The 15,100-nt window shown below is 42.0% G+C and overlaps 1 protein-coding gene across 3 annotated transcripts in view; it reads left to right on the top strand.

Moving 5' to 3' along the window:
- Positions 1-2,324: 2,324 nt before the first annotated feature.
- arhgef7a (Rho guanine nucleotide exchange factor (GEF) 7a) overlaps positions 2,325-15,100 on the top strand; it is a 42,754-nt gene continuing 29,978 nt past the window's right edge. The window contains exons 1-4 of one of the 3 annotated variants that reach the window (XM_086265955.1): positions 2,325-2,452; positions 6,301-6,449; positions 6,559-6,804; positions 12,003-12,086. In XM_086265955.1, the coding sequence (XP_086122081.1) occupies positions 6,640-6,804; positions 12,003-12,086 (249 nt within the window). In that variant the 5' untranslated portion in view covers positions 2,325-2,452; positions 6,301-6,449; positions 6,559-6,639. Of the gene's footprint in view, positions 2,453-6,284; positions 6,450-6,558; positions 6,805-12,002; positions 12,087-15,100 lie in introns of those variants that run through there. The other 2 variants (XM_086265958.1, XM_086265956.1) reach the window with 2 other exon arrangements.

Raw genomic sequence — 15,100 nt, 5'->3', positions numbered from 1 at the left:
AGCGAGCACAAAATAATAGCATGACATGATACGGGAAGTTGATAACAGCTAAAGAGTAAGAACTTGGTTTCTGCATACACGCTTTATCAGGCACACCATGCTAGTATCAGGTTGGACCCTCTTTTACGGTCAGAAATGCCTTAATTCTTCATGGCATAGATTCAGTAAGGCTCTCAAAACAGAACCTTGTTGAGATTTTTGTCCATACTGACAGATTAGCATCACACAGTCATCATAATGTGAATCTACTGCTCTACTACATCCCCCGGGTGCTCTACTGGACTGAAATTTGATGACATTTGAGAACTCATTGTCATGTTCAAGAATCCAGGTTCAAGATGATCTGAGCTTTGTGAGACTGTGCTTTATTCTGCTGGAAGTAGTTATTGGAAGATAGGTGTGTTGTGGTCATAAAGGGATGGACATTATCAGCAACAATACACAGGTAGGTTATGGCGCTAAGGTGCCTGAAGTCTGTCAAAAAATACATTACCTCCCCAACATTATATCTCAATATCTTTGAAACATTGATTTGAAAAAATAAAATAAAATAAAATAAAATAAAATAAAATAAATGTGCCACACCATTGGTGTGTTGCATCAGAAACCAGGACTCATAAGATCAAGTAATGTTGTTCCAGTCTTCGATTATCCAATTTCTGGCGATCCTGTGAGAACCGTAGCCTCAGTTTTCTGTTCTCAGCTGACAGGAGTGGCACCTGGTGTGGTCTTCTGCTGCTGTAGTGTAAATGCTTCAAAGTTCAATGTGTTGTGTGTTTCAATGTGTTTTAGAGATGCTCCTATGCATACCTTGGTTGTAATGAGTTTAAATCAATTTGATTTATATAGGCAAGGCAAGGCAAGTTTATTTGTATAGCACAATTCAACAACAAGGTGATTCAAAGTGCTTTACAGAGACATTAGAAACAAAAACAAATAAAAAGCATGATTTAAAATTGATTTAGCACCAAATTACAACAACAGTTGCCTCAAGGCACTTTATATTTTAAGGTGAAAACCTTAGAGTAATAGAGAGAAAACCACAAGAATGAAACAACCCCCTTTGAGCAAGCACTTGGTGACAGTGGGAAGGAAAAACGCCCTTTTAACAGGAAGAAGCCTCCAGCTGAATCAGGCTCAGGGAAGGGCAGACATCTGCAGAGACCGGTTGGGGATCAGGGTAGCGAGACAAGATTTGAAGACAGTTGATTTAAGCTTTGCAACACTCCATCCTGTTGGAAGCAGCCATCAGAAGACAGGCACACTGTGATCATAAGGGGATGGACATATTCAGCAACAATAATCAGTGACTCAGCTTCACTGTCCTGCATTTAGCTGACAGAGCTAGCACCTGGTGTGGTCTTCTGCTCCTGTAGCCCATCTGCTTCAGGGTGCAATATTTTATGTGCTCTTCTGCATTCACAGGTTGCAATGAGTGGTTATTTAAGTTATCCGTTACTTTCCTATCAGCTTTAAACAGTCTCATAGATTCACACATATTATAGCTCATAGAAAATCAGCACACATATAGTTGTCTATGCAAGCATGTTCGACAAAGTAAACATGCATCACTTTTATATATTAGTAGTAAAGTTTGGCAAAAAGGGAGCCAAATCAAGCACATTGTGTACATTGTTTCACACGCCTCTTATGGCCATAAAGGGACATTCATGTTGCACCTGATTTACGCTCCTGTGTCTTGTTTTGATTTTACTCTTGCTATAAGATCAGGTAAACATGATTATTAGTTTTGCAGCAGGCAGTTCTACATGCAAAGCTTTACCTCACATGGAAAAAAAATCTTTGGCTGAAAGCATGTTGTGAGGAAAATTGAATTTGTCATGTCCTGCTGTAGGCTTCAACCCCTCCACAGAAAATGTACTGTATGTCTGATCATCTCTCTTTCTGACATTTTGGCACTGTGTGTTTGTCTAGCCCATCCATTATTCTGCTTAATGCATTCTGGCCTGTGAAGTAACTCTGGCTCTTGGATGGACTTTGCCTTGTCACAATAAAATATGAGCTGTCTCTCTAGCTCAGATGGCTTTCGGGGGATGCCGGAAGAAGAATGAGATATGGACACAAAAAGGCTGATACGTTAGAGTTCTGACTTCATTGATTTAAAGAAGCACAGGTGACACCATGATCATTCAAACCAGCTATTTCCCTGTAACAGCAGCATATTCTTTATAAAGAGGGACAGGGGGAACATTTTAACTGATTAAATGTGGAGTTTGGTTTGGGCTGCACACACTTCAGAGAACACAGTGTTCCTGGTTTTGTTTATGGCAGCTGTCAAAGACCGAACACGGGAGCAGTCACAGATAACTCTGCGACTCTGTCACACGCTTCAGTTTTGCTTGTTTATGAGCCCACATGAAGAAACTCATTTGATCTGCCAAATGCTGAAGACATCAAAAACTTCGTGCACATGAGAAGACTGCGCTTGTTTGTGAGTTCATGTGTGCTGTTCTTTTGTTTAGATTTGACATGAGATGGACTTGACTTTACAGACTGATTGTGAGCCTTTGACTTTAGCTCGTTCAATGGGACTTGCTCTCTGTATGGTTTCTTTGATTTCAGATAGTATAGTAGTACAGGTGGCATGTGTTTGTGTGAGCATACTCATTTTTATTTACATGGTATGCTCCGTTCATTTCTTGTGCACTGATATACTTATAATGAACTCTGTACTTCCTTACTATCATGTGTAATGGATGAGCTTTTAAGAAGTTTTTGAGACTTCTACATCATGAGTATGATCCCCCCAAACCCCCCTCCCCAAACAAACAAACAAGCAAAATAAATAAATACTTTGTAAAATGCATATTTAAGTGATAAGTTACAAAAAAAAGTTAAATGTAGCAAATACGATAACTAATATGCTTCCAGGCTACTTTTCCAGTAGCCTTGAAACATGTACATAGAAAGAATAGTTTAGCTGACCTGAGAAGGTTTGAACACTGGACTTCCTTTAAAGTGATGGATAGGCTGTGAGGCACAAATCCAAAGCAATGCATAAATACATAAAATGAAGAAGTCATCATCAAAATGAAAACTGCATTTCAAGCTTCTAGAAAAGTGTATGGATAAACCAATGAAATATCTCCTCAGTAGCCAAAAAAGTGAGTGAATTGCTAAGATGCTAATAATAACTCAACAGCTGAGTGTAATTAGTGGGAGTAAATGTTCCTATCTATAAATAAATATCTAATAAATAAGCAAACAAATAAATAAACAAACAGTTCGTTTCCAAGTTTATTTGTAATAATTTCCATTTTTCAAATAATGTGAGCAAAATTCTGTGTAAAGTGAGTCCAAATGAACCCAGTGGTTTTAGCAATGAGCTATTTAAGTCCATCTGAGAAGTCTGTGGGAGTACCTCTCTGAGAATCTGACTGGTTTATTCTAATATTACATAAACTATTCCTGGTTCCTTCTGCATGCACACAAAGGCAAAGAGAATGAAAGTACAGAATCTGCCTGTGGAACAGAGTGGAAACTGTACAGATGAACTGGGAATGGAGGGATATGAAATGCCTGGAGCTAGTCTCCACAGCCACACAGTGGCACCCTTGGTTACAGGCCCATGGTGACAGGACCTCAAAGGTACAGCGGTATCCCTCAACGGCTGCCTGTTTAGAACACAGCTTGCCTCAAGAGTCACCCTTCCTGACAACACATGTGTGCGCGCACATGCAGGCATGCATGTACACATTTTCACCCACACACACTCCTTTTCTGCAAAATAAGGGAGATGGAGAAGGTGTGAGGAGAACAGAAGCGGGGTGAGCTACACTGTTAGTGCATTTTTGTACAGTGCTCATATTTCTCTAAAATACAATATCTAATTGATTTAACAGTCCAGCCTCCCTTTCCCCCTCCTTTGTAGTTAATAAATGATCTACTGCTGCTTTATAACAATAAAAACTTCACTGGAGTAAAGACTCTGAAACATCCCTCCGACTGTTAGAAACTGTGGCAGGAATCACAGAATATATAGAAAACGAGCATGACACATTGCTTATGGTAATGATGATATAATGATACAGTCATTAAAAGATAGTTGATACATTTTAACACTGTCATGCTTAAATATCTGTACAGCTATAAAAGAACCCCAAAACACCCCAAATAGGCAAAAAAGAAGGAATTATGTATTTATTCACTGTAATGCATCAGTGAATAAATACACAACTCCTTACTTACTCTAACTTGTCAGAGTAAGTAAAGAGTTACTCTGTGTCCCACAGTTTCAACTGTTTTTTTTTTCTTTGGTCCTCACTGTTAACATCCCTCCACTTCATAAACTTGACAAATGCCACCGCCAGGAGTCATAAAGTCTGCGCTCTGATCAGTCAGACTGGCGAGGGAGTCCATTTAGAGTGCCTACATGTATTATTAAAAATAATGGATACCCATGTATCAGTAATGCATTGCAGATGGAAGCGATAGGCTATATTGCCATATCAATATTTTGGCCCACGCTTACTTAGAAGTGTTGACAGTTATTAATAAAGTTTTGATGAAAATAACTTTTTTTTCCAGATGTTGCGCAATTTTTTAAAAAAAATCTATTTAAAAAAAAATTTATTTTAAAAAAGTCTAATTAAGAAGCACTTGTACCCATGCTGCCTCAAATTTATACACTGAAGACAAAGCAGGAGTTGTATTCATATTTTTGTGGGTTATTATTAATTGGCTGCTTGCTTACCTTGTTCACGCCGTGTTAGTGTAGCATGCAGCATATAAGCCACCAAGAGGTGTCTCGTAACTTAAGCCAGAAGGCATTCATGCGACGCTGAGAAGATTAGAACAGATCAGTGAATAGAGGGCGCCGCCTCGTGGCCAAAGTGGAAACTTATGCACTCCTCTGCTACAGTGCAGGGTGCAGTGGAAATATGAGAGCTCCCCTAAACGTTTTCCCTGTTGCCTTTGCAGGACAAAAGAAGTGAGAGAGCTAAATAATATTCTCTTGTTCAATAGCACCTTATTTACACATTATTTAATCACATTTCAATGTTCTTCCTGGTCAGTTTGATGCCATATTTGGCTCATTTTCTTCAACCCCCCTCACGGCCAGTTTAATGGCTAACCTAATATTAACATGGTTGCATGATAATGTTTCGGTCTGAGTTCTTTGTAGTTTCAATGTTTTTTAAGATCAGGTGGTTTTCCTTCATCTAATGAGTCTAATTATATGTTTTGAATGTGTGGAGGGTTTAGGCAAGTCTTTAAAATGAGACACATAAGTCAGCGTTTATTTAGATTCTCAGTAAAAACGGGATCATCTGGTGGATTATATTTGTTGACAAATCACTCCGTGTGTGCATTTCTCTAAAGGCGTAGAATGAATAGCTGCCTGAGGGCATCTACTGAATCTATCACCTGTTGAGGCAGATGACAAACTCTTTTCGGTAGCTCTTCCATTAAACTCTTCTCAAAGCTTCAAAAGTGCAGGAAAAATAACTGGAATGTCCCCACCAACCTCTCTTTGGGAGATATTTTAGGACTATGTGAGGAGCTGGTGAGGAGGCAGAGCCTTAATGACACCTGTAACCCAAACCACGTTCTGTAAATACAAAGAGTATGAGCTGATGCCCTCAGGGTAAAATTCACAGTGTGCTGTTTACACTGAACCAAACTGTAAACAGAACAGGGCTATTTTTTTCTTTACCGGTAACACTGTTTAAAAGTAGAAGATTGATGTGTGTGTGTGTGTGTGTGTGTGTGTGTGTGTGTGTGTGTGTGTGTGTGTGTGTGTGTGTGTGAAGCTAGCGTTTTACAGTGAATATAAAAGTTATGTAAAAAAAAAACATTTTTTTAAGTAGAACGACTTTTTATTTATTAATTTATTTGGTTGTTTTTTTTATGTTACCTCCAATATATATTATCCTGACCCCATAATTGAGGGCTACACCATAATAGTCCATGCAGCAGCTTGGCAGCATGTCTTTATGGATACATAGATCGGTGTTATGAAGGAGCTTCGGTGAAAATATATTTTATGTTACCTTTCTTCAGAGCTTGTCTTTTAAAGGACATCAGTAAGCCGATTTGTCTGCTCAGCTGCTTCCCATTTTTTTTCCAACTGAGGCCTGTCCAAAAAAAAAAAACCCTCCAAAAAACACACAGCTTACAGCAGATAACAACGGATAGCCTGTGGCGTGGTTATAATAAAAACGGATGAAAGGGCAGGATATGCAAAGCCACGCAGTAAAAGCCTATTCATGACACGATAAAAGTGCCCCAACAACTGGTTGGACAGGCTTGTCCCTCTCCTGTGATGTCATCCAATAGACAAGCGGCTGGCGGCTGCGATGCGCACGTATGCAGTCCACTGCCTCGACGCATTACAACGAACCGCACTTGACAGCTTTCCAGGTTAGAAGGGGGGAAACAGACTTGCTGAATTTCCACAAGCCAGCCGTCATCCGCATCCACCCGAGGTACAGTTCCCCCCCCCCCTTTCTTCCCACAGCACACCCTACACACACTCTCTCTCTCATATCATGCATCATATGGTTGGATTAATGCTGTTCCTGTTCTAACGCACAGATGACAGCGTAACCAGGGCGCTGAGCTGCTGAGATACCAAAACACAGCCGCTTTGTTGAATCGGATCTGCTGTGACTGGACATGAATTCGGCGGAACAGACGGTTACATGGTTGATTACGCTCGGGGTGCTGGAATCGCCAAAGAAGACCATCTCAGATCCCGAGGCATTTCTGCAGACCTCCCTGAAGGATGGGGTGGTCTTGTGTAGACTCCTGGAGCGGCTCAGCCCGGGGTCCACGGAGAAGGTAGGGAAATAGCCGACACTCACTCCCCGCTCTCCTCCGCATCCCCAACCGCCCGCCCGCGTCGGCGTGTCTCCGCGTTGCCCAGCACAGGGAAACCGACGCGGTTTGTTGTCTGGCCTCTCTTTCTGCCCACTGATCCATGAGGAAATTTCTTTTGTAGGTCACGGCAGCCCGTGTTATTGTCTGCGATGGAAGTACTATGGTTGCGCGTATGTCAGCGTGTAAAAAGAGGAGAAAAAGGGAGGGGGAAAATACAGGTCGATGTCTGTACCACCCAATAATAATCTGCTCTCAATAACGTAACACTACAGCAAAATGAAGACTGATCATTCTTTGGGAGCTGTTAGATGCTTTAGAGGCTTTCAAATAAAGGCCTCGACATATGCTTTTAATGCAGCTCTAACCACTCAGCAGATCTTTGCTATCGTTGAAAGAACCCGTTTTATTTTCTCTTTAATCCCGGCGGATGCGGCTTGTATGTCAGTGTATTTTGATAGTGCACGCCGATTGATCCGCCGGGGATGAGGGGCTTTCTGTACACAGACCATTGCTATAAGAGTGGGCCGCCATTGACTGCAAAGGCGCATAGACAGCGATAGACCCTCTCCCTTTTTAAAGAAACAGCGCAGTGTTTGTGTCTGTCAGCTTACCAGCAGCGTCTGCTGGTTTCAGCAACAACCTGAAGGAGGCCATTTGTTTTCCTCAAAAGAGGATGTGCTGCCGGAGGCTATACCTGCACCCTCACAACAACAAATTTGCCTGCCAATGCCCAAACGGGTTTTTCCATTTTCCTCCCTTAAAATGACAAATATCACTCTGGGGTGGAGGTTATGTTTGATCATCAAGCATGCAGGAGAACATCTGAGGGTGGCTAAAAGACAGCCTCCCCCTTTTCTTTTCTTTTCTTTTTTTATTTATAGGCTACCTATCCTTATATGGTGATGGGTGGAATCCTGTGTGGGCAAATAATGTCTCAATAATGTTAAATCTACTTCTGTCACAATAATAATGTTCTTTATTTTCATTTAAGTTTTTTTTTGTGTGTGTGTAAAGGCTTGCAGTGATAAAGTAATCACTTATGTGGCCACAGGTATGCCAGCATATGAATAATGTGCAAGCACCACATAGAGTAATGAGCTTTATTCATATTAATAGAAGGAAAACAAAAAACAAAACCAGATAAAAATATGTATTTTCTCTCTCTCGGGCTAATTCTTAACTGCTTTCAGATCCAATGAGCCGAAACTGTAAATGAATAGAAATATTATTATTATTATTATCATTATTGTTATTACGTTTTTTTTAAACCAAAACATGCACCAACCAAATAATGACATATTAGCCAAGTGTGATGAAGGAATTTTTAATACAGTGTGTCTGCTAAATTATTATGATTAATATACACTATCCAAGGAACAATTTTTATTTGAAAAACAACTAAAACTATGAAATGAAGATACTTTATCTATCTACCTATCTGTCTTGACATGTTTACATTTTTTTAATAAGTAGGGTGTCTCTCTGTGACCACAAATTCAGGCTGACCAATCACTATCATTCTGGGCTGCACTGTACAGTATGGCCATGCCAAAATCGGAAGATGTGTGGCACAGCTGGACCATATGTCAGTCGTGATAGCTACCTAAAAAGCCGAAGATGTGAACAGGAGATAGCCCTTTCCATGTGTTGCAGCCCGTGCTAACATTTTACGAGGCCCAAGAGAAAAACAAGATACATTTTGCTCATTAACAGTTCAAGTCACACTAGCTGCACAGAACAAAGGCATGGGGGGCACCATAGTGGATTTAAACTTAATTTAAATTCATGCAGTGACTCCCCATTGATACACCTGTTTCCTTATTTTATGCTTGTGACCAGGTGTGTCTGCATTGCTCTGCCATCACAAGTGAAATTTCCATTTGGTGCTAATAAATCTTGAAGCGTGGCCAAGAGAGAAAAGTTACTACACTCACAGGCCGTTTATAGGAACCCCTTGCTAGAGTCATATTGGCCTCCCGTCCACCTTCAGAACTGGCTTAATTCTTCTTGGTACAGATTCATCAAGGTGCTGGAAACATTCCTCAGAGATTTTTGTCCATATTGACATGAACTCGAGACATATTTGCAACAGATCCGTGCATATGTTGTGACCCTACCATCTGAACGTCACAACAAACGCCGAGCCTCATCAGACCAAACGTTCTATATTTAGTGAGCTCATGTGAACTGGCACCTGAAGTGGTTTTCTGCTCCTGTGGCCCATTTACCTGAAGGTACACTGTCTGGTGCATTCAGAGATGCTGTTCTGCATACCTTGGTTGTAACAAGCAGTTATTTGTGTTACTGTTGTCTTCCCAACAGTTTGAAGCAGTCTGTGCATTCTCCTCTGACCTCTGGCACCAACATGATATTTTCTCCCAGAGAACTGCCACTCACTGGATATTTTCTCTGTTTTTCTGTCCTTTCTCTGTAAACGTTAGAGATGGTTGTGTGGGAAAATCCCAGTAGATCAACAGTTTGTGAAATACTCCGAATAGACCAGCTCCTCTGGCACCAGCTAGTGTTCCCCATTTAAAGTTGCTTAGATCATCTTTCTTTCCCATTCTCATATACAGATTAAACTTCGGCAGGTCCTCCTGACTATGTTTACACCCTTAAGGCACTAAATTGCTGCCATGTGATTGGCTAATTAAATATTTGCAAAACAACCAGTGGACTTAATAAAGTGGCCAGATGTGCCACTAGATACACGCTAGATACAGCTGCAGCCTATTACAGTATGTTTCACAGAGGGATTTCCCTCCTTAGTCTACTGTGTTTTTACAGCACATATCAGGGCTTTATACTAGTACCAACCATCAAGCATTAACTGCCCCCACAAAACAGCTGATTTGAAAAAAAAAAAAGTCACCTCAGAAAATTACAGTTTCCAACATAAACAAGCGTCCTGTGAAGAAGCATATTACAAAACTAATGAGAAGTGTTTGATGTTGTGAGTTTTTTCCTGTGGAACCTTCACTCATATACCAGATCCTTGAACTGGTACTCACCTTGAATACTCTGTCATTTTACATTTGACATTTTTACATATATTGATAAACTTAGCAGAAAGGTAAAATATAAAGTTTGGTCAATGATTTATTTGTTGTAACAATGCTCCTTAGCAATAAGTCTTACACCTCTGGAAGGCCTGTTTATTTCCCCTTAAATGGTGCGAAATTTATAAGAAAAATGCTTTTGTGAGTTGAGAGGCAGAGTTGAGTATGTAGCGTATTTTGCTACTGACTCTTGTTTTGAGCTTCTGGCATTGCAGGTACCGACAATCAGGTGCCTGATTGTCAGTACCTGTGAGCATGGACCCTGCTACAGCGGTCAGTTGCCGTCTCCTCCAAGCATACCACATTTGACTGATCTTGATAGGGCCTGTGCCAAAGGGCAACTTCAACCTAATGTTTCACCAAACCAAGGTGCAGCATTATTTGGAGTGAATCTTACTACCATTTCCAAACTGACTTCCATATAACAGGGGATGTCAGAGACAGGCTACCAAATGGGTATCCCAAGAAGATGACACCACATGAAGACCGTTTTCTCAACCTGTCAGCACCTAGGAACCACAGGCAGTCTTCTACAGATTTGAAGTCTAGGTTTGCAGGACAATATGGCCGACGACTCGCTATCTAGACAATTTCTGGTCTCATAGAGCTGCTGGGAAGCCTGCCTTTCACTGTCAGGCTCATTTGCGCTTTTGTTTGCAACATGTGCACTGGAACCTGGATGCCGAAGAACGTTATGTTCAGCGATGTGTTCATATTCTGCTTTCAGCATTTGGATTATTGGCTCAAAATGTGGAGAAGATATGGAGAACGCTATGCTGATTGATGCACCAATAGGGTAACAGCTTTTGGTGTATGCAGTGTGATTGTGAAGGCGGGCATCTCCCTCACTGGAAAAACAAGGTTTCCTTTGAAATTGCCTCCAGGTCACTGGAGAGAGCTTGAGATGAGATTCTGCAACCAGTAGCAATCCCACATCCCCACAGTCTGAGGCCAAACTCTATCCTCCAAGATGACATTGCTCACTCCCACAGAGTGATGTATATCAGACACTACTTCAAGAATTTGCGAGTGGAGAGGATGGAATAGCCCCTGTGGGATCAGCCTGGATGTGCTGCTCCTGCCAGAGTGACCAACACAACCACACTGGCTGACTTGTGACAAATGCTGGTCGAAGGCTGGGACGCCATTCCACAGCAGTTCTTCCACATGCTACTGGAGCTCCTGTTTGTTAAATGAATAAATTGTTAAACTGCCAACACGTGTTGTTTTTATTAGACTTCAATCATCCAGACCAATAAACAACACCAAACAAGATCCAATAGCAGAATAAGCTGTTTGGCACTGGCAGAGGGGATCTGGCGAGGGCAACAACACACTCAACTCTGCTGCTCAAACCGCAAATACATTTTCCCCACAATTATGGCAACATTTAAGCAAAATAAACAAGCAAATGTCCTTAATTTTTGTGCTAAGTTCATTCATATTTCTCTGCAAGTCAAATAAAAAGAAACGGCAGTACAGGAATGCTGCAGATATGTTTGACCAAGAACGACTGCTAAGCTTGATTTCATCTATAAAATGTACTAATCAGTAGGCTAAAATAGAATTTATTTTATTAATTCTATGTATTTTTTTGTTAGTAGATTGAACTTTATCATCATGAAGATGATCATGTTTTGAATATTTTACTGATTCAACATAATTTTGCAGTCCTTTGGATAAAATCATATTTTTGCTTACCGACACCGCCCACTATTTTTGCCTTATTTTATTCTTCTTCTTTACGAATTTAAATGGGACAGGAATAAAAACCAGTGCACTCACATGCTAAAGCAACATCAGAAGTTGGTGGGGTGGGGAAGACGGGGAAGGGGGGCATCCCTATTTGTTTACGTCATTTCCCTCGACCCAGCGCTGCACTCTCTTCCACTTCCCCGCTGAGAGGGGGGGTTGTGTTCAGCCTCCCGGAGTGTCAGGCCCGGTCAGTGCTCACACACGGGAGACAGTAGAATGCGCGTCGTAGAAGAAGAAGGAGAAGAAGATAGATTTTTAAGGCAATGAAAGCCGCACGCAACCGCAGTGAGAGAGGCGAGCGTGAACTGGAAGTTTAACTCCTGACCAGCGTTTCCGTTTTTTCAGGTTTACCAAGAACCGAAGAACGACGGCGAGTGCCTGAGCAACATAAAAGAGTTTCTGAAGGGCTGCACGGCTTTCCGCGTCGAGGTGAGTACCCTCTCGGATTTATTTTAGGTGTGCGTAGAGGGGATTGCAATCACTTAACCACGTAAGAAGCTGTATGAAACGTAGAGTTTGCATGTTCAGGAGGAGACAATGGACAATGCGTCCATGGAGTGGAGGGACGGAGCCCCTGACAGAGAGGGAGGAGGAGTGAATTAGCAAGCGAGAACAATCACCCATCGCTCGGCTGAGAGCTTTGTTTTTTGTTTTTTTGTTTACCGTAAGGTGGATGCATGTGCAGTATTTTAGCCACTTCGGTGGGCTCTGATTGATACTGTGGAAATATCCACGTTCCTCACGCGCAGTCTCAGGAACGTGTTGTGTTTACGCTGTCTGATTAATCCAGATAGCTTTGTCCTCGGGCTCATGCGTGGCTTTACCCTCACCACCATTTCACACTGGCCACCCTATAAACATGTCTCTGAGAACAAGTCACTGAGGCTGGGGATGGTTATGTAAGCCAGTCTTGTCCCAACATGGTTATTAACGCGTTATAATAATAACAATAATAAGGTGTAAAGTCTTAACATGTCCCCGGATTAAGCACCTCACTCCTGGGCCCGTGTAGAAATATCTGGATAATTTTGTATAATTTCCAACCCCACTCTTCTGCAAATTAAGGACAGAGTGCTGTTTATGGCTGAGTATCAGCTGGGGCATAGAGGGGTCATTGAACCGTCCCACTCTGACAATGCAAGTCAGTGTTCCTCAGCATTGCTTCTCCCTGGTGAGTCTTCCAGCTACAGAACAAGAGGAGGAGCTGGGGGAAAAGCACTGTCAATTTGAGTGTGTGAAACATGCCATTTTAGTAGTAACAGACGATTGAAATGCAAGTAAAGCAAGCTGAGTGCATGCATGGCTTTATTGGTAAAGACCTTTGCTTTGGCTGACTGCAGGGACAGGTCCTGACAGCAGTGCTGAGCAAGGATCTGTGTTTCTTTCTCGTATAGTCCTCATCCTATCTCCTCTTTTGTGTCAGGCTGTTACTTTACCTGAGGATGAACCACTCACAAATACCACTTTTTTCTTTCTTTTTTTTAAAGGATGTTCAATCCTCGTGTGCACATGTGTGATCAGCTGTTTGCAAACTGTTTTTGAGTGAACTGTAGAGAGCAGGATTACAGTAATTTGGGACATGGGAGTCCTACTGCTCACCAGCTGCAGGGCAAAGATGGATGTTATCCAGAGCACTGCTGGCTCGGACCCCGGGTAACTGGTCCGATGGTAGATTAGAGCAGTGGGCGCTTGCATGTTAAAGACGGGGGGGGGGGGGAGGAGGCACTGTGCTTTTGCAGTTCTGGCCGACCTCTTTTAAATAGAGTTAAGCTGGACACTTGGCTGAGTGGGGACATCCCAGATTTGCTGCGGTCCCATGTGTGGTTGAAATATCTCACCAGGAACGATGTCGTTTCGATCTGATTTTTAATAATTCTGCTTAGATGCTTGCGACCACGTCTGATATTTGGACGCCTGCTGTTACTTATCCATCAACATTAATGCCTTTGACCACAGGAAGAGGAATCATCGGAGTTCCCATAACCCCTGTGGTCCCTCAGAAAGAGCAAACTTATCCCATCTAGCTACCCCGATAAAACTTAAAGTTCCATATTCCTACAGAAGTGATGATATCCCAAATAGAATCTGGAAAAGGCAAAGCGTTTAGGATTTAGCGTTTTATGTATCTGTGCCATCAAACTGCAATCTTGGTACCAGCTTTTTGAGTGCTTGCCACAGAGATGAGCTCAAGATGCAGCTTTCCTGGAGTCCAGCATGGTTTATTTAAGGTTTCCAGAATATCAGTGTGCTTCGGCTTCAGCTTTGTTCTGTTTAATGTCACTTGGTTGAAAGCTGAAGAGACAAATGTTTTTTATTTTAATTCGTCTTGTTCTTGTGCCACATTAAAGAAAATCAATAGGTTTTTGTCTTTTTAAGCAAGAAATTGTAAAGCAAACGCTGAAAATCAGACTTGTTAGCCTGGTCTTTATTTTCAGTGGATTTCTGTGTTGTGTCAGCTGTCTGAGGGTCTAAGCAGAACCTTGGCAATACGGCCCTTTAATGATGCTATAGAGGAGGAAATACAGTTAGTACAGCTCTCATTACCCCTCTGGCCCCACTGGAATAGTAACACTATGCCAACCCGGAGACTAATAACAAATCCACCTGTCTACACCAAGTGGCAACCCCCTGGGCTGAAAAATGAAACCGGTGAAGTGGCAAAAATTCCTCAAATGACCACTGAAGGGTGTTGAAAAAAGAAAGTTATAGACTCCCATGTTGAGACACCCATTTATAGCAGAAATAAACATGTTTAAGACCAGCTACAAAAAACGTTTTATGTCCCTATAACTGATGTCTTAAAAGCTTGCATTAATAGGGGTGTTACAGCTGCTACCTGTCTGCTAGGATTTGCCAAAACCAATTCATATCAGTGAACTGAACTTAATTGTATTTGTGTTGTTGGTGGCATTAGGAGTAAATGCTACCATTTTATAATAGTTACTCAGCACCAGGTATCTCTCAAACAGTCTATGGTTGCTAGTGTTGGCCACAGACTGAATATAAGTGATGGACACAGTGTTTGGGTCTGAAACATGAAGACAAAGCGCGAGGGCTTTAAACCTGGATCCTCTGCAGTGGCCGACTGGGTGACTCTGGTTAGTTCTACAGTTAAACAACCCTTAGATCCATTGATCTGCGATCTCTGCAAACACTTTCCTGATGACATCATGGGTTCGATTGCTAATCTTACTTCTTAGGACAAACGTGATGATGATTTCGTAAACTGTTGTTCCCATTAGAGTCAGAATTGATCATGCAGTCTTACTCAGACTGGGCAGGGATAGCTCAGTAGGTAGAGTGGTGGCCCCATGATCGGAAGGTCGGGGGTTCGACTCCACTGAACGGCTACCCTGAGGTACCCCTGAGCAAGGTACCCCTGAGCAAGGTACCGTCCCTACACACTGCTCCCCGGGCGCTGCACTGGTGGCTGCCCACTGCTT

This window comes from Aulonocara sp. 'chitande type north' Nkhata Bay, linkage group LG16 (assembly GCF_057382095.1).
Source record: "Aulonocara sp. 'chitande type north' Nkhata Bay isolate Kocher_YH1m ecotype deep benthic linkage group LG16, A_spYH_male_GT1.1, whole genome shotgun sequence".
In the NCBI taxonomy this organism is placed as follows: Eukaryota; Metazoa; Chordata; class Actinopteri; order Cichliformes; family Cichlidae; genus Aulonocara; species Aulonocara sp. 'chitande type north' Nkhata Bay.
This window is presented reverse-complemented; position numbering and strand designations above follow the sequence as displayed.